Genomic DNA, 23,392 nt, shown 5'->3' with positions numbered 1-23,392 from the left:
ATTATTTTTACCCTTTTTAAAATATCTTTTTTATTTTCCTTTTTTGGGGTAAATTTCATTTTGTTCTAACTCAACTTTTAAGGTCATGTGTTTTTGAAAGTAATCCAGCTAATTTTCTCAGGTTCAAAAGGATTAAGGACTTATTACATTTTGAATTCTTTTGAATANTTATTATTTTTACCCTTTTTAAAATATCTTTTTTATTTTCCTTTTTTGGGGTAAATTTCATTTTGTTCTAACTCAACTTTTAAGGTCATGTGTTTTTGAAAGTAATCCAGCTAATTTTCTCAGGTTCAAAAGGATTAAAGACTTATTACATTTTGAATTCTTTTGAATAAATATGGGATTATTTATTGTAGTGGTCTGTGCATGTTCCCAGCTCCTGCAATATGAATTGCCCTTACATTGTGATTTAGATATTTTTAATTAATTGTGCATCCCTAGTTTGCTTATAGGTTTTCTGTTTATTATATTAGTAGTTATTTTGTTTTGTTTTGTTAGTGTGTTTTTTTACATGTTGGAAACAAAACAAATCAATTCACAAGAATATGTTTTGTTTTTTAAAAAAAAGTAAAGTAGTTCTTGCTGTTGCATTAGAAATTTAAAAAATCACTTGCTTTAATCTGGATCATGAGTGAAGTACAGAATGATTAATTGCACTGTGCTATATGCCAGACGATAGCTCATAAGTGCAATCACAGTATGTTGCAAAAATATTTCACAGTTTGACGATCAGAGCTCTGCACTGACACTAAACTCGTTCTTTTTATCTCCGTTTCTAAATGTCAGATCCAGCATGTCGGCCAAAGACACGATGAGACGTAACAAGACTACCATCCAGGACGTGCTGTGTGCAGACCACAGGCTCGTCCTCAACAAAGTTCACGAGAACAACCTGATAACCAGGCGGGAATACAACAACCTGAAGAGCATCAACAGAGAGGATGTGGAGGGTCACGTGGTTGAGCTGGTGGATAAGATCATGAACAAAGGAGAGGACACCTGCAGAGACTTCCTGAACCTCCTGCAGACCGATGATGACATTAAAACCGCTTTCCCCGAGCTGAAGAACATCCAGCTGAACGACAGCAGCCTGTTACCCAAACCTGTCCAAGCTTCTTCAGTTGGCAACGTCGACGACAGTGGTGCGTCAACATGTATAGTAGGGATGTAACGATTCACTAAACTCACGATCTTTTAAAATACAAAATGAGATGTTATTTTATTTCTATATCAAATTAAATAATCCCTTTTTATGTCTGAGGTAGGGTATAAATGCAAAACACAAACTATTCAATGAATGCATTTCTGGACATTCACAAAAAAAAAACTTTAACTTGGGACAGAAGTGGCTGGTGTGGAAAGGTTTGCTTTAGCGAGAGGAGAAAGCAGAGAGGACGAGTTTTAGGAACTAAGTTGGCCATTTCCCACGCGTGGGTGATGTGTTTGGCTCTTGTACTCATTTGCGTGAATGGGGTTACAAACGCTCTTGTCAGTGTGGTTTGGCCATGTAGTCGTCGTTGAGGAGTAACGTGCGTGGGCGGAGCGGACCGCAGCTCCTGATGCCAGCTCTCATGCTGGAGGAACCTTTATTACTTTCTGACGTAAGGAAGTTCAAATCCTACACACATCCGACATGAAACTGAAGGATGCATCTGCTATTTCAATATCACCTGTCTCGGGGCTTTTGCTTCGTCTTATTTAAGTTGGCGAATTGGTTTAAGTCTCGGACGTGACGTAGGACGTCAAACATGTAGTGACGTGGCACGTCAAGCTAGCAAAGCCGTGAGTAGATTACGCCCTCTTTTGGTCAAAAAAATCATCAGGGTTCATTTTTCATTTCACCGATTTGAATCTCACATACTTTAAATCGATTTTTAACTGCCTCGTGATGCATCGATACATCCCTTATGTATAGTTTTGTCATAGAAACAATGTTTTATTATGTTTGGAGGTATAATCGAGTTTCCCTCTTATCTCCTCAGATGTTTTTCCACGAGACAGCAAGAGGCAAAAAGAGGTGAGGTTTTACCTGATGCTGCACCTGAGTCAGCTCATAAGATCCTAAGATTTAAACCAGTAAAGAAAAGTAAAGGTATACCTTTGAAAAACTAACTGAATCAGAGTGTAAATTATTAAAAAAGAAAGTATCCTCATTATGAAACTTTCTGGGGGTTTTTTTTTTCCAGAATGAGCAGTACAAGTTGAACAGCCAGCCCACAGGCCTCTGCGTGATCATCAACAACGAGAATTTCATGAATTACGACCCGAGAAGGGGAACTAACAAAGATGCTGGTACGTTACGTAATAGATGGACTCACAGTTTTTGTGGTGGCGTTCCCTCCAAATGTCAAAAAAGCCGCTGGTGAGCTGCAGCCACAGTAACTTCAGCCAGTTAACACCTTTAAAAAATTAAATTACACTCAGCTACACGGTAGAAAAAGGATGTACTTCCACTCAACTACACTGCACATGACGTGAAGATTAAACGTCCTTTCAAAACTAAACATGCAACAAATACTTTATTTTTCTGGACAGCATTTTATGGTACAGAACATACATGAAGATGGACAGTTTAATTTCTGCTACTGTTCAGTTTTCTTTCTTTTTCTTTTTTTAAATTAACTTTAAGAACTTATTACAATTTGGGAGCGATCATGTGTACATATAAAAGCTCTGTAAGGCATTTCACAAGGAGACTTGTCTGAAAAAAAACAACCCAAAAACATGGGGTGCTCAGAATTTTGTTCATATTTAAACAAAAAAAAGGCATTTTAGGGAGATATTCTTCTAAATTCCCTCAAATGTAGTTTCCCTGAAGCTTAATTGAAATAGGTCATTTTTCCATAACAAAAATTTCATAAATGATATCACCTCGTAATTGCTTTTCTAGCAGCTAAACTCTGTCTTTTAAATAAGTAAAAACGCCAAACAGAAGCTCGTCCCACTTAAAAGTGATTGTTATCCCAATTATAGTAACTAATTCTGAATAAATCTTACGCCAAAAAGCGTTTACTTTTGGACAAATGGTAGCTGGAATTGCCTGTGTGAAAGAATTTTTATAAAATATTAATGAAACTTATTCTCATTTTGTGGCTCTTACAGTTTGACATCATTTCGTGTGTTTTGGGATTTGAAGGTTAACTCATTTTTTCTTTTCTTTAAATTAAATGTCGTGCAGAGAGTTTGGCGGAGGTCTTCAGCTGGCTGGGCTTCAGAGTGCTGATGTGTAAAGACCAAACCGGAGACCAGATGGATCGCGCTCTGAAATGTTTTGCCTCTCTGAGCGACCTCTCTCAGCTGCAGGAGTTCGATGTCCAGGAGTGGTCCGGCAGCAGATTCGCTCCCCTCCAGGACGCTCCTAAGCACGGCGATGCCTTCATCTGCTGTATCCTGAGTCACGGAAAAAAGGGCGTCGTCCAGGGTACTGACTGGGAGCCCCTCGCCATTGAACAAATAACCAGAACCTTCAAGGCTCACCCATCCCTCACCGCTAAGCCCAAAGTGTTCCTGATCCAGGCCTGCCAGGGAGACCGGATACAGCGCGGGGTGCTTTTAGACGGTCTGGAGACGGATGACTCTCCCTCAGTGTCCATCCCGCAGGAGGCCGATGTCCTGGTTGCCGTGGCCACTGTTGAAGAATATCGCGCATTTCGGGACCCAAAAAATGGGACCTGGTTCATCCAGTCTTTGTGTCAGCAGCTAAAGGAGGGCTGTCCGAGGTAAAAAAGGAAATTAAATGTATATCTGTGACTCGAAATATCCACAATTAAATGTGTTTTGTGTATCTGATGGTGAGATTGTTACCGTGTAGTGAAGTAACAGGAGGCCAGGGGCCAGTCGCAGTGGCCCATACGCGTGTCTAAGATTTTAGAACATTTATAGGATTTTAGGACGTTTCTAGGATTTTTCTTGAATGTTTCTAGGATTTTAAGACATTTCTCAGATTTTAGCCAGTTTCTTAGATCTTAGCACATTTCTAGGATTTTAGCCCCTCTATAGGATTTTAGGACATTTCTAGGTTGTTTGCACATTTCTAGGATTTTAGGACATTTCTGTGATTTTAGGATGTTATTAGGATTGTGGAATGTTTTTTTTTTTTTAAGATTTTAAGACATTTCTTAGATTTTACCACATTTCTAGGAATTAAGCCCCTAAGTGGGGTTTTAGGATGTTACTCTAATTTTAGGACATTTCTATTATTTCAGAAAATTTCAAGGATTTTCGGACATTGGGGGCTAATCAAGGACCTCTGTCGGGGGACACAGAGGACCCTTGACTGGCACTTTTTTTTTTAGAAACAAGCTCTATTTTGCTGCTGTTTTATGCACTCTGGCGCCTCGTGTATACTAAAAGTACTTTATTTTTTTTGTTCAAGGAGTGAAGACATTACCACCATCCTCCACCGTGTGAACGATGAAGTCGCCCAAAAAGAGGGATCCAGCCAACCTGGAGCGAAAAAGCAGATGCCTGAAGTTAGGTTCACCCTGAGGAAGAAACTCGTGTTGTCTCCACACCACTGCTGAAGCTTAAACCACCTAAAATTATACAAACACACTTTATCTTTTATGTAAGGATGTATAATTAACTCATTGGACGGGTTTTCTAAAAATATGCTTTTTATGGGTCCAAATCTTATTTTCTTATTTTTACACAATGAATTATTGTCTTTTATATTTTCTATGTTTTTATACCTCCACTCCAGCGAGGAGGCATTATGTTTTTGGGTTGTCCGTCCGTCCGTACAATTTCTTCTGAATTGGATATTTCAAGAATGCCTTGAAGGAATTTCTTCAAATTTGGCACAAACGTCCATTTGGACTCAACAATGAATTTGTGAGATTTTGGTGGTCAAAAGTTAAGGTCATCTAGACCTCATCATCCTCATTCTTGTGAATACAATATCTTAAGAGCAGCTTGAGAGAATTTCAGCACCTTTGGCACAAACTTCCACTTAGAGTCAACAACAAACTTATTAAATTTTTGTGGTCAAAGGTCACTGTCAACTTGTACCAGTCTCAATTTCATGAATGTGTCAAAAACATTCTCATTAGAAAATCATTACATTATAGTCAAAATAAACATTTTTGTTGAGTCCTGTCTACTCTAAATCTTGTCACCATAACACATCGCCCACTTAAAAACATTTGGGACATGACAAAAGTCACATAATTTACAGAAAGTAGCATCATTAGTCTCATAAAGGCCAAAGGAAGACAAAAAGTTAGTTCTCTCAGTTTCTTTCTGTATTTTTTTATCATAATGCAGGTACAACTGGAAATGTCAGTCTTGACTCACATTCCTGTTACCTAAATTATTGACTTTTTAAATTATTTAGCATTGATGTCACGTGGCAACGTTTTTTTATGTTTCATAGTTAAAAGATGAAGTTTTAAAATGAGCCCCGAAATCAAGTGATTTTGATGAAATATTTCCATTTAAAGCTTAGATTTGGCTTTACTTCCCCCTTTTTGCACCACCCCCTTCCTCATAAATAACAAACAGTCCCTTCTATAAACGATCCTCCAAACCAAATGAAATAAATCATAAAACGGGCCTGAGCTTGACCATTTCACATTCTGAGTTTTTAAGCATATGTCTAAACTTACTACAAACAGTACTGAAAAATGCATTTTTTTAACACTTTGAAACCTTGTGCTGTGTCCAGACACAGAGCACCCCCCCCACCCCCCCCCCCCAAAAAAGGCCCAGAAATGTGTAAAAGGTGAAAAGAAAATGCCCCGAAAGATAGTTTTTTAAAATAGAGGAACTAAAAAAAAAATCTGGAAAAAATATTATTAAATATTATTATTATTATTATTAAAATAAAATAAAACATATTTTTTATTATTATAATATATTTTTACAGAAAATACTTTTCAGCACTTTTTCCAGGTCATTTTCTTAATTGTTTTTATTTTTTTGGGCGGGGGTGGTGGGGGCTGTTTAGTTGCTCATTGCATTCTCATCTTGTTTTTGAAAGAAGTAAAATCAATGTACTCAGGTTTAAAAGGGTTAAATGAAGTTTAATTTCGAAAAGTTACGATAATCGGCTGCGCACGTACATCCGTGTTTACGGTAGCCTACTGCAGCGTCGTTGCTATGACAACTCGCCTGCCCCTCCGTACCGTAAAAGAGGCTGCATAGATTCTACACCGAAAGGCTTCTCGCTTTAAAAACTACAAAATTAACCTTTTTGTCACAACAAATGTTTGTTTTATGAAGCTGTTCATACGACTTTAGGACTTATTTTACCAGAATCTGCCGTGAAACACCGGCAGCGTCAGTGATGGAAGCCCCGCCGGAGGACGAGACTGCCGCGGGGACGAAGGGAGCGGAGCCCGGAGAGGAGCCGAGAGCCTCGGAGGAAGCCGTCAGGTTCATGTCCGGTGTTGGTGAGTCTGTCAGTGTGTCGGTAAACTCTTTATGTTGTAGGTGTTATCAGACAGAAACTGCGTCTGTCTGAGAGTTAACACCACCTGCGTTTGACACTTCTTTATTTGGCTCAGAGCAGGGCCGTAACCACCTGTCAACACCAGGGGGCCATTTTCATCATCACCATCTGCAACCAAAACATTTAGGGTCACTGGGGGGAATTCTCTGTGTTGTTTTTTTTTTTTTCTGAAATTTCATTAGAAATTTATAACATCTTAGTCAAAATAAACATTTTAGTTGAGTCCTGTTAACGCAGGCCTGTCACCCTAACTCATTAAAAATTTAACATTATAAACATCATATAATTAACCTGAAGTCGCATCACAGTGTTAAGGCCATGGGAAGACAAAAAGTCAGTTCTCTCTATTTATATATCTGTATGTTTTCTATCAGATTTTAAGTATGCCTGAGAATGTCAGTCTCGACTCACACTGTTACCTAAATATCAGTGATGCACTATAATGACTATTTCAGCCGATACGATAAACCGATAATTTCCAGCTTCTTGTGGCCGATAAGGTATTGATAACGGATAATTTCTTTTCGTTTGTTAATAAATTAATAGTCTTAATAAATGTAATAATTTACCCTACTATATGGAGCAAAACACATGAAAAGAATGAAAAGCTTGTGAAATGCGTCAAACAGTCCCCAGGAATTAGATACCACCAGAAGTCCAAACTCAAAAGTGGGTTTTAAACCCTCAACCTAATGTTATACTTCTACTTCATACTTGTACTTACCTCTTGGCAAAATGTAGATTAATTTAACTCACTCTAACAGCCATATTTCTCCATAAAACCTATTTCTGCACAGGACCACAAACTTTTCTGGCAATGCTTGAATTTAAAAAAAAAATCTCAGATTTTTTTTTAAATGAGATTAAAAAAAAAACTAAAATGGGTTAAAAATTATTTCAGAAATCATTAAGTGTCTGATACCTGGCTCATGTTTTCTCCCTCCCTGCTCAGAGCCGGCGGAGCTGCTGCAGTGTGTGTGTTTTTCCAGACTCTCTGGTGACGGTGTCCGAGGGTGGACGACACCTGGGGAAGTTCAGCGTGACGGTGGAGTTTGCCCGTAGAGTCGAGCAGCCCTGTGTGCTGCTGCACGCTCAGAGCCAGGGAGCCATCGATGACTCCCCCTGTGGGACCACGGTGACCGGTGAGGAGAGACGGGGCCGTAAAGACCTCCATCGTTTAGTCTGTTAACAGATGTGTCAGTTAAGTTTGTCTTCATGTCCTTTGTCCTGCATTCATGAAGCCTACCTGTCCACGGAGCTGGAGGTGCTGGAGGAAGATTATCATGAGTACGTCAAGGTTGGTCATCAAAACTGTCATATTTTAACCCTCGGGCCGCGTTTTATTATTACACACACTCATATCACTCTGTGCACAAAATGCACATTTCAAAATCAAGCTTTTAAAAAATATTATACATTAATGTTATCTTCTACTTTCATTGAGTTGATTTCTTAACTCTAAAATATTAGTTAATTTTCAGAATTTTTAATCATTTAATTGTGTTTTTTTTGTCATGATGCCACTATATTTTTACAGAAAAACAATAAATACTTATTTCAATATACTACATGCTAAGTAGAGCCTGAGATATGCCAAAGATTAGCAGCAACATTGATTGATTTTTATACATTATTATTTTTTATGCAGTGTCAAATACTCACACTCATACTGCACACAAAATGCACTTTTCAAAATCAGGCTATAAAAATTGATGCATTAATATGATTTTCTATTTTGACTGATTTTTTTTAACCTACATCAGTCCTAGTCGTGAATATCAAATATTCATTCATTTTCAGAATTTTAGCACTTTAAATGACAGGTTTTCTCAGTCTCAGAAAAAAAGACAAAAAGTTATTCATTTTCAATAAATAAGATGCTAAGAAGAATATTGTTGTTGTGCCGCACTTGGTTTTTTTTTTTTTCAAATTTTGTGTTTTTTGCCTTTTAAACACATCAAATCCCCTTTTCAGCTCGAGGGCCACAGTTTTGGACAAGAGGTGTCACATGGTGCAGCGTGACGGGCAGATGGTGATTGATAAAGTGACCACTGTAGGGGAGGTAAGAGAAGACACAAAAGAGGACATCAGTTGTCCATAACCCTCAAAAACATGGAGTAAAGAGGCAATGCCCAACGTGGCAAGAAATGTCCCACAAATTGCAAGAAATTAGTAAAAGGTGACAAAGAAAATGACCTTGAAATTGTTTTTTTAAAAGGGAAGAATTGTTTGAAAATTATCATAAAAAATAATTAAGAAAAAAAATCCCCCAAAATATATTTGTCATAATAATAATAATAATATATTTTTAAAATTGTGTTACAAAAAATAAGATAAAATAAATATTTTTCAGTACTTTTTGAAGTAATTGTCTTGTTTATTTTGTTTGGGTTTTTTTTTTTCTTTTTCAGCTTATTCTATCTATCTGATAAAAGTGACAAACAGTTTTAGATGTAAACAATGATGTCAGCGGCAGTGACATTTCTGTAAGGTGTAACTGTGTGTGTGTACAGGAGACGACGAAGGAGAGCGTTTCTTATCCCGTGTCTGTGCTGGGAGGACTGGTCACCGAGGGGTCCAGCTTGCTGCTGATGCGCCTGATCGCTCTGAGGAAGACGGTGCCAGAACACATGACCTTCATCGCCTTCGACCAGGGATTACACATCATCCACACCACCTTTGTACGTAATTATTCCAGTGTGAGACGTCTCGTGTGTTGTTTTGAAACCTCTAATAATCCGTTTCTCTGCGGTCAGAGTGAGCTGGGTCCGAAGCAGCTGGAGGTCGGAGGTGAGTGCGTGGAGGTATTTGGGGTGGAGAGGGTGGTTCGCTCTGCGGAGGACAGCCCCACTACCTGGCAGTGCTACTTCCTGTCTGATGGGTAAGCTCGATGACGACTCTGCGTCCTCATGTGCTGTGTGTTTGTTTGCATGGCGTACTGATGCGCTGGGAATCAGTTTGGGGGGGAATGGGTTAATATGACTTGGTTTTTTTGAGCAGTTTCTGTTCTGTGATCAGACACTTGGCGAGCAGAGTGCAGGTGGGATCTCCGGTCACCATGAGGCTTCTGCAGCTGCCGTCACAGCCGGAAAAAGGTAACGATTCAAACACACACACCGAAAAAAAAAACTGTTTATCTCATGAAACAGTATATTGTTATATATATATATATATATATATATATATATATATTGTTAATGTGTGTGTGTGTGTGTGTGTGTGTGTGTGTGTTAGGTTTTGAGAAGATCCCTCTGGTTTGGGAAGAAGACATGCAGATGCGCTCCAACTTCTTGGACAGAAAGGTAACTGATAATGAAAGTCGGTGCATTTACATGAAAAAGTCAAATTACCGTGTCAGTCCGACTAAAAGTGCACTTTTAACATACATGTAAACATGTTAGTCCAACTGAAATCGGACTAAATCGAATTTCTCAAAGTTGGACTAACACACCCAGATAATTCGATTTGAATTCAAGCTGTTCTCCATGTAAACACCTCATTCGGACTTTAAGTGCACTTTGTCAGTGGAGATCTGGGCGCACTCCTTGTCGCCGCACTGGCCTCCCTCGGTGGTTAAGGACTGTTCATTATTTATGACGGAGGAAGGGGTGCTGCAAAATGGGCATTTTTAAAAATAAAAAAAAAGCACTGTGGAGGGACTTCTGTTTTTAATTTTAGCTTAAATGAGGGACGTTAAACTTAAAAAGTTAGTATTTTTGTTATTTTTTAAAAAGTCACACCCCAGTCACTCTATAGCAGCCAGCTGAAAGAGGGCAGACCTCCACCTGCTGTGGTGGAGTCGCGCAGACTTTGACAGCAGACAAATTAAATGTCCTAATGGAGCTATAATCTAAACTGTGAATGTAAACGTGCTGATGCATTCAGACTGACTGTAGCTGAATTCCTCCTGTATATCTTATCCTACATATGTCCCATCATCATCGTGCTCTGTAGATCATTTGAACAGAATACGAGTGTGTTTATGTGTCACTGCGGCAGGAGGAGCTGAAAGCGGACCACGCCTCGTACCTGAGACAGCACCCAGAGGTCCGTGCCCTCGTATCTGACTTCCTGCAGTTTTTGCTGCTGAGAAAACCAGAAGACATCTTCCAGTTTGCCAGAGAGTATTTCCTCCCTTTTGCCTCCCGCCGTCCTCCAGAACCGAGCCCAGAAGCCCAGTCTCACTGAGAGCAGGGCTCAGAAGCCTTTATTTTATTTATTTTTTTAGTAGTTATTCATCCTTTTAACTATAGATTGATTTTTTTTTTAATTGCATATGATTGCTTCTTTTTTTTTCTGCGTGACAGATTATTAATAATATAAAGGAAATATGGTAATGAACAATAACTTTGAAACCTGAGCTGTGATCCGGCTATAAAAAAAAGGTTATAATAAAGTAGTGCCTTTTATAGTGTTTCCAATTTAATTTAAGTACTCTGTCGATCTTATCTGGTCAAAGCAGGTAAAGGTCCCGTGTCAACTGTGCCTGATTAGACTCACAGTTTAAACTCTTGAGCTCTGAGGTCACTACTTTGAAAAAAAAAAAAAATCTATCTATCTATCTATCTATCTATCTATCTATCTATCTATCTATCTATCTATCTATCTATCTATCTATCTATCTATATATATATATATAGGGGGGGGGTCATTTTATTATTATTATTATTATTATTATTATTATTATTATTATTATTATTATTATTACTACTACTACTACTACTTTTTTTTTATTTTCAGGTAATTTTCTTGAAACTAATACTAATTTCTTGCATTTTGTGGGCCATTTTTGGGGTTGTACCTGTGTGTGTGTGTGTGTGTGTGTGTGTGTGTGTGTGTGTGTGTGTGTGTGTGTGTGTGTGTGTGTGTGTGTGTGTGTGTGAGAGAGAGAGAGAGAGTTGCGCGCACATTTTAAAATTCGCCGCTTGTTATTACTGTATTTTTTCAAATTATAAATATTATAAATATATAATTATCATTGTTGGAGTGCGCATGAGACCCAAGATTTTCGCTAAAATAAATAAATATATAAATAAATAAATACCTTTAACTTGAGTCACAGTTGAAGAAAAACGGGTCGTTCTTTCAAAATAAAAGTGTAACATGTAAATAAAGCAAAAAAGGACGGTGAAAGTGACACGATGGTAAAATCTAGCGCGGTATGATAACTAAGTGTGTTGGTTTTGGACATCTTAAATGATGCCAGGCTATTCCGAAGTAAGAATAAACTGGCAAATAAAGAAGCAGTCGTAACCACGGCGCCTTGAAAGTTCTAACCGGAAATGACGTTTTCAGAAATTTGGCGGTCAGTTCCTCTGAAAGTGAAATTCGCAAACAGCGACAGAAGGAGCTGGACGCAAAAAAAACACGCTAAAACTGGGACGTAGTTTGCGATTTTGTCGCTTTTAAAAACTTTTTTTGTCTCTGGATCAGAAACATCGTCACGTTGTCGCCTCTCGGACGCGACCTGTCAGCGGTAAGTTAACGCGGAAAGTTGTCAGGTGTGGTTAAAAGTTTTACGACGTTACATCGCTAGCTAACATTCGTCTAACTTAACGTGAGCTAAAGGCCACCGAGTCAAAGTTTGGCTTTTGACCGTCAACATAATGCTGAATGATTTGACTTAAGTGACATTATTGTTGTTTTTGGTGCCGCTCAGGTTTATGTTAAAACTTTTTAAACATTTTTTTAAACAAACGTCACGGCCGAGACACGACACCGGTCTTTTCCGTGACGTCGCCGCTCCGTTAAGAAGTTTTAGCTAAAAAAAAATAATAATAACGTTGTTTTTTATTTCTGTTGTTAAAAACACTACTATGATCCATCCTTTAGAGTGACTGTAATAATGGTAGTAACTGTTATTAAACAGTTTTTAAAAGGTAAACAAAAGCAGAGGAAGTAAACATTATCGAATGAAGACCGAATAACTTTGTTTTGTTAAACTTATGATGTATTATTTATATCTCTATATTTATTTTCTGTTGATTTATTTTTTTTCCTTTATTTATTTTGGCTTTTGAATTGTTTTTGCTTGCCTCTTCTCAGACTAATGCCCACATATATTGATAATATGTGTGATGATATGAAGTGATTTTTTCCAAAAAACAGGAAGTGAACATTAAAAGTTTAAATCGAAAACAAAATAGGGAAAAGGGTATAAGGAGAAGTTGGAGTAGCAGTTTATTCTTGTCCATAATAACATTTTTTTCTTTTTAAAACAAATAACGAAGACATTACATAAAAGAAAAACAAGAAACATTAACTGAGAGGGTGTTTGCTGAAACACTTCTGTTTTATATACTGTATGTTCACAAAAAACATAAAAGAATACTAAGTTTTCTTCAAAAAGTTCCAAATATTGAATACAAATCGATAATCATATTCCTGCTTAATATGCTTTATGTTTTCCCTTCTTGTGTATTAATATTTCTGTAATATTCAGCCACATCGTAGTAGTATAAAGGTGGTATTTGGTCACTCAAGTTCATGTTGATGTTTCACTTGCCTTTTTTTCTAAGAAATGCACACTTTTCGTCTTCACTCCCTGCCTCAGTCTGTCCAGTGTGCAGTGAGCTGAGCAGTACTGTGCTTGAGGGACGAGGTCCGTGATGGACAGGCTGAAGCTGTCCCGCATAGACGAGGAGCTGGAGTCCTCGGAGGTGGCAGCTCTCTGCTTCCTGTGTCGGGATGTCGTCAACAGAAAACGCCTGGAGGGGGTGAGTGCCACGAACCTCCTGCTGTTGCCTTTGCACCTGTCTCGAGTCTGAGGGACAAAATCTCACTGAGCAGCAACTGTGCACAGTTTTGTGGTATTCTTTTTTTGTTTTTCTTATAACTATATCAGTGCAGTGCCTGTGCAAAGGTCGCTTGGTCTGTGGTGCTTGCAGCTTTTTGCAGACGCGCTCATAAAAACAAATTCAGACTTGTTCCTGTGCTTCCCTGGCTCCTGAGCAGTTTTGACAGAGTTACTTTCAAAATGCTACACATTACTACAGCTGGGCCATATGGGCTGAAAATGATTTTTGCAATATTTTTAGATACAGTATTTTTAGATACAGTATATATCTTTTTTAAGCACTTAATTAATGCGAGAACTTGGAGACAGACTTGAGCATAACAAAATTTTTATTTATTTATTTTAACCAGATTCTCTCTTTTAAATGTGACAATATATTAAGGATGACTATTGGTACTTACTAAATATCAGCACAATAACATTTTTGATCAATAATCATTAATGTAATTTAGACATAATGACTAATTGGGTGAAGGCAAGTTTTAAAACAAGTAAAACTGTCTGATAAGATGAGAAAAGCACATTACTGCAATGTAACCTTCAAATCGGGAAAAAACACCATTTATTCCATGTCATAATATAACAATATCCAATATCAAAGACAATATTTATATATATTTTGATACTATAAAATATCTTTATCTTGCCCAGCCCTACTCATCACTAGTTTCCCTAATTTAATGCATTACTGACTAGCCTACTTTTGTGTTTATTTATTTATTTATTTATTTATTACAAACATGTTAATTTATATTTTTATTTATTTTCTACTTTGTGTTACTTAAAAAAAAAAAAAAACTAACTGTGCGACTATGAATTATAAAATACATGAAGGTCAGGTAGTTTCACAGCAGGTAATCAAAGCAACAGTTCATAACAAATCCAGTAGTGGGTGATATTGTTCAGCCTAATGAGACTCTTTTCTGATCAGCAGCGAGCATGCATGCATGTACATGCAGATGTTACCACTTTGTATTAAATTCACCCTCTTACATTGACAACAGTGAGATGATATAGAGCAGTTAGACCTTTTTAAATAAAAAATAGCCCTGGACACAGACACAGCATGCAGAGAAAGCAGCAAAGTCTGTTCATTTTGAGACGGGGGTCCCTGGGCAGCTACAACAGTTAAATACAATAGTTTCGGTTGCTAAAATTTAAATTGTCAAATTAAGATGTAAAAATTTAAGATACTTTTTTGAATTAAATAGAACATCAGTAAAATTCATCCATCAGTCAAAACATTAAGGCTCGATTGCTTGCTCGGGTTGGTAGCCCGGATGTCGCTATTTGAAAAATTTCAACTTTAACTTTTAAATCTGAATTTGACCAGTGGAATTTTAGGAACCTGTTATTTGTTTTTTGTTTATTTTTTACTCAATTTTGGGACTTGAATTTTTGAATCTGATTTGTGAATATTGAAAAGCAACTTTTGAAATTTCACATTTTAATTTCAAGGATATTCATTCAAAACAAATAAATTAAGATGTATGGGTCAGTTCATGCTATTAATTCAGTGTGATCTCCGATGACTGCAAATTCATTATCACCTCCGTGAAATGTTGTATATTCCTTAATTTTATGAATTTTATACACATTTTTAGCTATATTTTTATTAATATTATCTAAATGGGTTTTATTCTCATCTTATGTATGCATTCTGTTCTTTTATTGTTATTTTTATCTTTAACTGGTCTTATCAAGTGGGTCTCATTCATGTGAAAAAGCATTTTATCTATTCTATTTTGATCTTCTTTCTCTGATCGGTCTTTTGTTGTAAAGCATGTTGGGCTGCATTTCTTGTACAAAAGATGCTTTACTAATAAAGATTATTATTATTATTATTATTATTATTATATTATCCTCCCTTTATATTTTAGCAGATTGTACCCTTTCTAGTGTGTAGCTCTTATTTTTCTCATGTTTTTAACTGCTTTTATTATTAATTTTTAATCAATGTCTATCATTTTTAGTTTTTGTAAAGCACATTGTAGATTTGTTTTTTTAAAGCACTATATAACTAAAGTTTAATATTATTAACAATATAAAGTTTCAGTGGCTGTTTAAGTTCAAGTCTTTATTTCTCATATTTGCCTACATGAGTGTTGCAGCATGTTTCCTCTCAGCATTTGTTCTCAGAGGTTTGTTTTTTGTGTGTTTCTTGGTTGTTCTCATACAGATCAATGATGCAAAACAGCTGTTCATGAGGTTAGAAGAAAAAGGCCTGCTGGACGATCATTTCTTCCTTTGTCAGCTGCTTCAAACTATCCGTCGAGCGGATCTCCTGAACCTCCTGGAGACCGACAGCAGGCAACCCGAAGACACCGACGCCCTTCCCATGCTGTCAGAATACAGGTACATGTCCAGGCACAAAGAAATTTACTGAAACTGGAAGTTAGAGCTGCAGGAGAGCATTAAAATACGGTTTTACCGCCCAAATGTTCAGTCTGTTTCTCCTCCTCTGCTCTTCTGTCAGGGTGATGCTGTACAGAGTGTACGAGGACATGACGCTGGAAAATCTCAAAAACATGAAGTTTCTGTTGAGCAGCAAACTGGGCAGAGGACAAATTGAGACATGCAATGTGAGAACACACACACACACACACACACACACACACACACACACACACACACACACACACACACCCATGTTTTCCACACCCACTTATATAATTATGACATGAAGACTTTATTCTTTTACTTTAAGTGAAAAAAAACTTCTATCAGCCTATATTAAACTCATATTTTAAACCAGGACTATTCAACCGTATTGTTCTGAGGGCCACATTTTCAGAAAACTAAGGCCCTGGGGTCTGACCATTTTCCTAAATTATTATTCCTGTTATGTATGCACACTTGACACCACACCAAGACTTTTCTTTTGCTACATTACAGTTTACATTACTGTTTAAAACTGCTACGTATAACCTCTCATGTCTGCTCTGTGTGAACAGACGGCAGTTTGGATGCAGTTTCACTGAATTTTTGTCACATGACTGTCGGTCTCAGTCGTGTCATTCAAGGCTTCCCTGTTGCACCAAAGAAGTGCAGAATTCAGTGTTTTTTGCAAGATCTGGTTACTGTAAACAGTTTATTTGGAGCAAAATTTTAAACATTGCTAGATGTAACTTGAGTTGTATGAGTGCATGAACTGGAAGGAAAGGGAGAGGGAGCGAGACGGAGCCTGGATGATTCAAATTCAGATGTGATTCAGATTCACCTCATTTTTATCATATTAAAAACACAAAAAGAGCAAAATTCTTGGGTCTTGCCCCCTTGACCAGCACAATGCTGTCCCGCCCAATACAGTGCTATTGTGCATACATTATAAAGTGCACAGTATAAAGTGCATTACCAAAAGTGCGTTAAAGTGCAATATTAGAATAAATAATATTTCATAAAATATTAAAATTAGTAATTGTTATTAGAACTATACTAAAACCTAATTTAAAAGACATTAAAAGCATAATAACAGACCAAGACACAGCCGCCCTGCACAGCACCTTGTTGGATTGTTGATGTGGTGAAATCAGATGCTCATATCTTAAAAAATGCAGAGTGATGATGTAGACACTTTACATACCAGACGTATATGACGCAGACCTGCCGATGCACATTTAACCCACAAAAGACCCATTTATATGAGCCAGCTGTCACTTTGACAGTGTTAGACCTCAGCTTGCATTATGCACTCAGTCTGCATCCCTGACTATTTCTGCTATTTGCGCGTGCGTTCATTTAACATGAATACTGGACTTTAATATGAACGCTCACCCAACTTTTGGAATACATTTCTCTGTGAACTGATAGATTGAGATTTATTGTCCCAGAGGAAAATTAGATTTCACACCCGAAACATCACAGACACATACAGCAACATCACTATTACTGCAGCAGAAATGATCTCTAGATTTGTGCTGTAGACGTAAACGGATCCTCTGTGTGAATTACAGACTGCTCTGGATATTTTTGCCGAAATGGAAAAAAAAAGTTTACTGTCAAATACAAATCTGCATGAGCTGCATACAGCGCTGCAGGAGCTGGATCAACAGCTGGCTCTGACTGTGCAGGACTACATGAGAGGTAACAGACGCACCCACACACACACAAGAACGTGCACATCTAAATGTTTTATTACCATAAACTTAATGAAATGATTGCACTCTTCTCAGGGAGAACCAGGCAGCATCAAACTACAGTAACTCCTCATGTCAGCATGGATTACCAGGTGTGTATAAGTGTGTGTTTGGTTATAGTTAATCCCATAATGAGAGAGTTTAAGTCAGGACCGAGAGTCACTGGTTTTATTCCCACAGAGGAACAACAACATGCACCAGCCAGTACAACCCAGTGTGTCCATATCTGAGACTCAGCCCAGCTGTAAGTCTGTTTCACCAAAGTTTCTCACTGACTTTGCATCCATTTGAGCACGCAGTCATTGAATTATCACCCATAATGAACAGTTTTCACTGTTTTTGTTCTTTAGACGAACAAGCGAGTGTTTGCTCCGATGCAGAACCAAAGAGGGTCTCCCCCCCCGTTTCTGATCACGTAAGCTGTTCACACAAACACACATGCCTCTCATGCATTCATTCAGAATAACATTAATGTTCAGGATTTGTCTATTGTGCTCTGCAGGCAGAGTACTACGCTCTGAATCATAGCCCACATGGTTTGTGTGTGGTCATCAACAATGAGGAATTCCTGGGAAGAGAGCTGAAGAGACGAGGAGGGACTCAGGAGGATGTCAGTATGTATCTTTTTGTCTGAACTGTATTTATTTTATTTATTTAAAGGGGATATCATAGCATCTTAATGAACGTCAGTATAAAATACAAATGTAAATATCGTGGAGTTAGCGCGGCCGCTAATTTACATCCTAATTTAATTTTTTATACAACTAGGGATGCACAATTAATCAAATATTAATCAGAATCACATTTTCAGCTTCTTCATACAATTAAACAGGGTTTCCACTGTCATGGAAAACCTGGAAAAGTCATGGAATGTCACAATCTCAGGCTCGGAAATGTCATTGGTTTAGTAAAAACCATTGAAAGTTTTGGAAAAGTGATTTTTTTTGTGTGTGTAAAAAAAATGACCAGTTACAGAAATCTTATGGCGATAACCTTCCACATTATTTAACATAATGGTGAAATTATTTTCCGTAAGTTAGTTGTTGATGTAACGGAGCTTTAATATGTGTCGGCTTCTGGCTGCATGATGTGTCATTTCGGCATCAACGTCACGCAACACAGTAGCCAACCATCGGATGTACAGTGTTAAGTAAGTTCAGATTAACTCAAACAACTTATTTGGTGCTTGGTACAAATGGAAAACTTGCATGGTTCTTATTTTCCATGACTCATACCAGAAAATTTGTTTTCTTTATAAAAAAAAAAAAAAATGGAAAAAAGGCAACAACCAACTTGGCAAGAAATGTCTCACAAATTGTGAGAAATTAGTCAAAGGTTAAGAAGAAAATGACCTTAAAATTAGTATTTAAAAGGGGTGAGAACTGTTAGAAAATAATCAGAAAAACTAGAGAAAATGTCCTAAAAACTATTTAAAATCATTCTAATTATGTATTTAAAGTTATGCTATAGAAAACAAAATATTCATGTTATTTTTCTTAATTTTCTACACATTTTTGTGCCATTTTCTTGTTTTTTTTGTTATGTTTTGGGATTTCTGGCTTTTTTTTTGGCAATTTTCTTGTTGAGTTTTACTGACTTCTTGTTGTTTGGGTCATGTGTTGTGAAATTGCCGCAGAGTCTCTGCGCAGAGTGTTCAGCAGCCTCGGCTTCACTGTGGTGGTGCACAACAACTTCAGTTCAACAGACATGCGACTGGAGCTGACAAATCTGGGCAAGAGGAGTTTTTTTTTGGAGGAGGATGCCTTGGTGAGTAGTTGGACACACCCTCAGAGCTGTAACATCAGTGACTAATGTATAGATGTTTAGTCGTAGTTAGGGGGTGTGGTGACGACGTAATTCTTTTCCCGCAGCCTGTAAATGCTGGAAAAGTGCAGTTTTTAAACACAGAAGAGACACTTTTGTATTTACCAAAGGTGTGATTAAAAGTTCAGTGTGAGTATTTAGGGGGTATAATGGCACATGGCTGCTTCAAATAGTGTGTTTCTGATAGTTCTTGGACAATTGTTTTTTTTTAACGCATAGTCAGTTGTTTGTGTACAAAATCCTCTCATCGTAACCCTTTGAAACATGAACAAATTAGCTTTTTTCTTTCCAAATCCTGTGAAGAGGGTGAAAGCAACTTAACAAGAAATGGTCCAAAAATTAGCAGTAAATTTATAAAAGGTTATCAGAAATTTACCTGATAATAAGCAAAAAAAGTTAAAATAACCCAAAAAAGCCCTTAATTAAGTGCTAACAAAATAAACATTTAATTTAGAGAATTTGAAATATATGCCTTTTTCTTGTGTTTTGATTGGATCAAATAATTTCCAGATAATTTATTTTTCACCTTTTATGCTTTTTTTTCAGTTTGCGATTTCTTACCAAGTTGCTTATTATGTTTTTTCTTGTGTTTTTGAAAGAATTCAACCCTTTTTTCTTGGTTTAAATGTTAGTGAAAGGCATCTGAATGTAGCACAAGGAAACGGATGTCGATCCAGGCCTTAGAGGTTTAAACTCTATTATTATTATTATTATTATTATTATTATTATTATTATTTACTATTATTATTATTTATTAATAATGTGTCATTGGAAATCATATCTAAAATCCGAGCTAAAGTGAGTATGTGTAAAAACAGTGTGTCTGGCCCTGATCTCAGGTGGTATGCGTGCTGTCCCATGGAGAAAAGGAGTGCGTTTTTGGGACCGATGAGAAGCCGGTGTACTTGCGAGAACTGACGCAGCCCTTCACCAGCAAGGCAGCTCCCACTTTGGCCGGGAAGCCCAAGCTGTTCTTCATCCAGGCGTGTCAGGGAAGCGGCTACCAGAGAGGGTCCGTGCTGTGTACCCCGATGCCACAACATGAGGAGGACACACAGAGCCCGCTGGAGGAAGACGCAGGTCGTGTGCACGGCGAGACGGTGCCTTGGGATGCCGACTTCCTGCTGGGCATGGCGACCGTGCAGGATTGCAAATCATTTCGAAACACTTCCACCGGCTCCATCTACATCCAGGAGCTGTGCAAGCAGCTGATGGAGGCCGCTCAAAGGTGAGACACGCATATATAAAGCAGGACTTAATATTTGGAGAGAACGATTCATGTTTAGAGTTAAAACTTCTGCGCATCAGCTGCATTTAAAATCTGACGTGATCCGTAACATAACACGCACTTTTTAATAGTGAAAATCTTGCATTAAATGAACATAGAATATTCCTCTTTTACCAGATCGGGGATCATAATTTAACCCTTAAGAACTGTTTGGCGCATTTTTCGTGCTTTTCATTCTTTTTTTTTTTTTTTTTAATAATTTTGGCTGTGTCTTCGTGCATATAGCATACAGTTTGGCAAGATTGTGTATTTTTGTTTAATCAGTGAATTTCCGGCTCAGCAGCTCCTACGATAAGTCTAAAATACACTGTGGAAACTAAATAGTTACATTCAGACTGTTCAGGTCAAAAAATGCTCCATTGAAACCCATTCAAACTGACATTTTTGATCCCACAGCCATCAGAGCAGAAAAACAGGACTTGTATTATTCTTGGGTGTCATTCTGGGCTTTTGACTTTATCATTTTTGCTATTTTCCACCTAATGTCATTTTTTATCATATTTGGTGTATGGAGAAAATAGATGCTTTTTCTATAATCAGTGTTGCTGCCACCATTAACACATCTCAGACTGTGAGAATAAAAAAATCTACTTAGCATGTAGTGTATTGAAAATAATTCATTTTATGTGTTTTTTTCCATCTAAAAACGTAGTGGCATCATGGCATAAACCTGGTATTGAAAGGGTTAAAATTCTTTAAATAAATCAGTATTTGATATTTATGATTTGGACTGATGTTGGTTAAAAGAAATAAGCCCAATGAAAGTAGAAAATCATGTTAATGCATAATTTTTGTGTGCACAGTGATGTGAGTGTGAGTATTTGATACTGACACAAAAAAATAATGTATAAAAAAAATCAGTGTTGCTGCCAATCATTAAGGTATCCCAGGCTTTGATTAATTAAAAAAATCTACTTAGCATGTAGTATATTGATTTTGTTTTTCATCTAAAAGCATAGTGGCATCATGACAAAAAACTGGCATTTAAAGGCTTTAAATTCTAAAAGTGAATGTATATTTGACATTTGTGATTAGGACTGATATTAATTAAAAAATAAAGTCAATGAAAGTAGAAAATCGTATTAATGTATAATATTTTCTAAAGCCTGATTCTGAAGAGAAGCGATAAGAACACGTGTGTATAATTTTAAGGGTTTAACAGATATGTTACTGCAGGATTTCTTTTGGTGTTTCCAAATGTATCTGCTGTGCTGCTGATTTCGGAGGGCATGATGTCGTTTTTTTAAATATACTCACAATTTGAGCAAGCTTTATGATGTGTAACGCGTTTGCTCTGTTTTGTGTGTGCAGCTCGGAGAACGACGACGTCCTCTCTGTGCTGACTCGTGTGAACAGGGAGGTCAGCAAAGGAGAATATTTAAACTACAAACAAATGCCTGAGCCCAAGTACACCCTCACCAAGAAGCTCGTCCTCAAGTTAGTGTGAGCTGAGAGCGACTAAGTGCAATGCTAAAAGTGTGTTTACAGTGTGTGTGACTCTGTCTGTGTGTGTGTGTGTATTTTTTAATCAGCTGAATGAATTTGAATGTCAGCGTCTTTGCAGAATTGTATTTCTCTTAATCCTACAAACAAAAAAAAAAAATCATCATGGTGTGTGAAATGTTACAGAGGACACACAGAGAAAATGTTTATGATGGTAAATGTGTGATTTAGAGAAAATAAACAAAAAGACGTTATTTGAAAAAGTTTCATTGTGTCAAAGTATTACAAATCACAGCATCTGTCCCTCCGTTTATGTGTGTATGTATACAGTGTGTATATATGTCTATATATATACTGTATATATAATTATATATAGTGTATTAGGGCTGGGTAAAAAAAATCGATTCATCAATGCATTGCAATATGTTTTCTGCCAATTCAATATCGATTCATAAAATCCCAAAATTAATTTAGTTTTTATTTTAATAAAGAATAATGTAATGGTAAAGTAAGTTCTGGTGTCAGTTTGTTCTAAATCAATACAGCTAACGCACGCTTTATTGAACATATCAGAAGGTGTTCGAATGAATTATCTGGGTATTTCTGACATCAACACACATAACTGGATCAATATCGAATCGAATCGAATCGTGGCCCAAAGTATCGAAATTGAGTTGAATTGTGAGGTACTTGACAATACCCAGCCCTAGTGTGTGTGTGTGTGTGTGTGTGTGTGTGTATATATATATATATATATATATATATATATATATATATATATATATATATATATATATATATATATATATATATATATATAAATTAAGATAATTATTATTTATTATCTTATTATCTATAGTATTTGACACTCACAAATAATAATGTGTAAACTCAATGTTGCTGCTAACCACTGACATATCCCAGGCTGTGTTCATCAAAATAATAATAATCAACTTAGCAAGTTATTAGTAAATTATTCATTATTATTTATTATTATTATTATTATTATTTATTATTATTATTATATTATTATTATTTCATCTAAAATAATGGTGGCATCATGACAAAAACTTGGCATTTAAAGAGTTAAAATTCTAAAAATGAATAAATCTTTAATATATATGATTAAGACGTGTGCTTTTCGAAATTAACTTAATGAAAGTAGAAGATAATGTTATGTGTTACATTGTTTAAAGCTTGTTTTTGAAAAGCGCATTTTGTGTGCGCAGCAATGCGAGTGTGTGCAATATTAAATCCTTAAGATTTTCCAGGACTTTAACTTGTAATAGAGTACTTATACATTTTGGCTCTTTTACTTAAGTAGATCTGAGTACTTCTTCCACCTCTGCTGCAGCTTTGCTCTGTAACATGAGAAGTGCTTGTTGAAAATGAGTCAGCCAAACCCTGCAGGCTTTGTTACGCACACACACACACGCACACGCACATGCACG

At 36.9% G+C, this 23,392-nt stretch overlaps 3 protein-coding genes across 5 annotated transcripts; all 3 read left to right on the top strand.

The window, feature by feature from the left end:
- Nucleotides 1-794: 794 nt before the first annotated feature.
- LOC121951365 (caspase-8-like) lies at nucleotides 795-6,341 on the top strand. Of its 2 annotated transcripts, XM_042497657.1 has the most exons (6): nucleotides 795-1,145; nucleotides 1,986-2,020; nucleotides 2,190-2,295; nucleotides 3,182-3,722; nucleotides 4,379-4,570; nucleotides 6,259-6,341. In XM_042497657.1, exons 1-5 carry the CDS (start codon nucleotides 797-799, stop codon nucleotides 4,524-4,526), a joined length of 1,179 nt encoding a protein of 392 aa, XP_042353591.1. In that variant the 5' UTR covers nucleotides 795-796; the 3' UTR covers nucleotides 4,527-4,570; nucleotides 6,259-6,341. The 2 variants fall into 2 exon arrangements, with proteins under 2 accessions (XP_042353591.1, XP_042353590.1); XM_042497656.1 differs by lacking the exon at nucleotides 6,259-6,341 and having other exon boundaries at nucleotides 4,379-5,094.
- On the top strand, nucleotides 6,290-11,008 carry LOC121951366 (ciliogenesis associated TTC17 interacting protein). The gene is given in 11 exon segments (XM_042497659.1): nucleotides 6,290-6,395; nucleotides 7,407-7,429; nucleotides 7,431-7,596; nucleotides 7,696-7,751; nucleotides 8,429-8,443; nucleotides 8,445-8,516; nucleotides 8,968-9,135; nucleotides 9,211-9,335; nucleotides 9,473-9,549; nucleotides 9,689-9,756; nucleotides 10,454-11,008. Coding segments are annotated over 11 exon segments (1,065 nt in total). The 3' UTR covers nucleotides 10,643-11,008.
- Nucleotides 11,009-11,767: 759 nt separating this feature from the next.
- Nucleotides 11,768-22,014, top strand: casp8 (caspase 8, apoptosis-related cysteine peptidase). Of its 2 annotated transcripts, none has more exons than XM_042497655.1 (12): nucleotides 11,768-11,930; nucleotides 13,008-13,170; nucleotides 15,430-15,605; nucleotides 15,727-15,832; nucleotides 17,204-17,333; nucleotides 17,423-17,478; nucleotides 17,567-17,630; nucleotides 17,737-17,801; nucleotides 17,889-18,000; nucleotides 19,023-19,153; nucleotides 20,050-20,438; nucleotides 21,810-22,014. In XM_042497655.1, exons 2-12 carry the CDS (start codon nucleotides 13,063-13,065, stop codon nucleotides 21,943-21,945), a joined length of 1,473 nt encoding a protein of 490 aa, XP_042353589.1. In that variant the 5' UTR covers nucleotides 11,768-11,930; nucleotides 13,008-13,062; the 3' UTR covers nucleotides 21,946-22,014. The 2 variants fall into 2 exon arrangements, with proteins under 2 accessions (XP_042353589.1, XP_042353588.1); XM_042497654.1 differs by having other exon boundaries at nucleotides 12,973-13,170.
- The last annotated feature ends 1,378 nt before the right edge of the window (nucleotides 22,015-23,392 follow it).

The sequence above is a fragment of the Plectropomus leopardus genome, chromosome 12, assembly GCF_008729295.1.
Source record: "Plectropomus leopardus isolate mb chromosome 12, YSFRI_Pleo_2.0, whole genome shotgun sequence".
Lineage (NCBI taxonomy): Eukaryota > Metazoa > Chordata > Actinopteri > Perciformes > Serranidae > Plectropomus > Plectropomus leopardus.
This window is presented reverse-complemented; position numbering and strand designations above follow the sequence as displayed.

Bases quoted from the DNA above. Each gene is read 5' to 3' on its own strand.
- LOC121951365 (XM_042497657.1), top strand. From the start codon at position 797: ATGTCGGCCAAAGACACGATGAGACGTAACAAGACTACCATCCAGGAC. The intron at 2,021-2,189 runs GTGAGGTTTTAC...TTTTTTTTCCAG, and splicing joins ACAGCAAGAGGCAAAAAGAG to AATGAGCAGTACAAGTTGAA. The intron at 3,723-4,378 runs GTAAAAAAGGAA...TTTTTGTTCAAG, and splicing joins CTAAAGGAGGGCTGTCCGAG to GAGTGAAGACATTACCACCA.
- casp8 (XM_042497655.1), top strand. From the start codon at position 13,063: ATGGACAGGCTGAAGCTGTCCCGCATAGACGAGGAGCTGGAGTCCTCG. The intron at 17,334-17,422 runs GTAACAGACGCA...CACTCTTCTCAG, and splicing joins TGTGCAGGACTACATGAGAG to GGAGAACCAGGCAGCATCAA. The intron at 17,802-17,888 runs GTAAGCTGTTCA...TGTGCTCTGCAG, and splicing joins CCCCCCCCGTTTCTGATCAC to GCAGAGTACTACGCTCTGAA.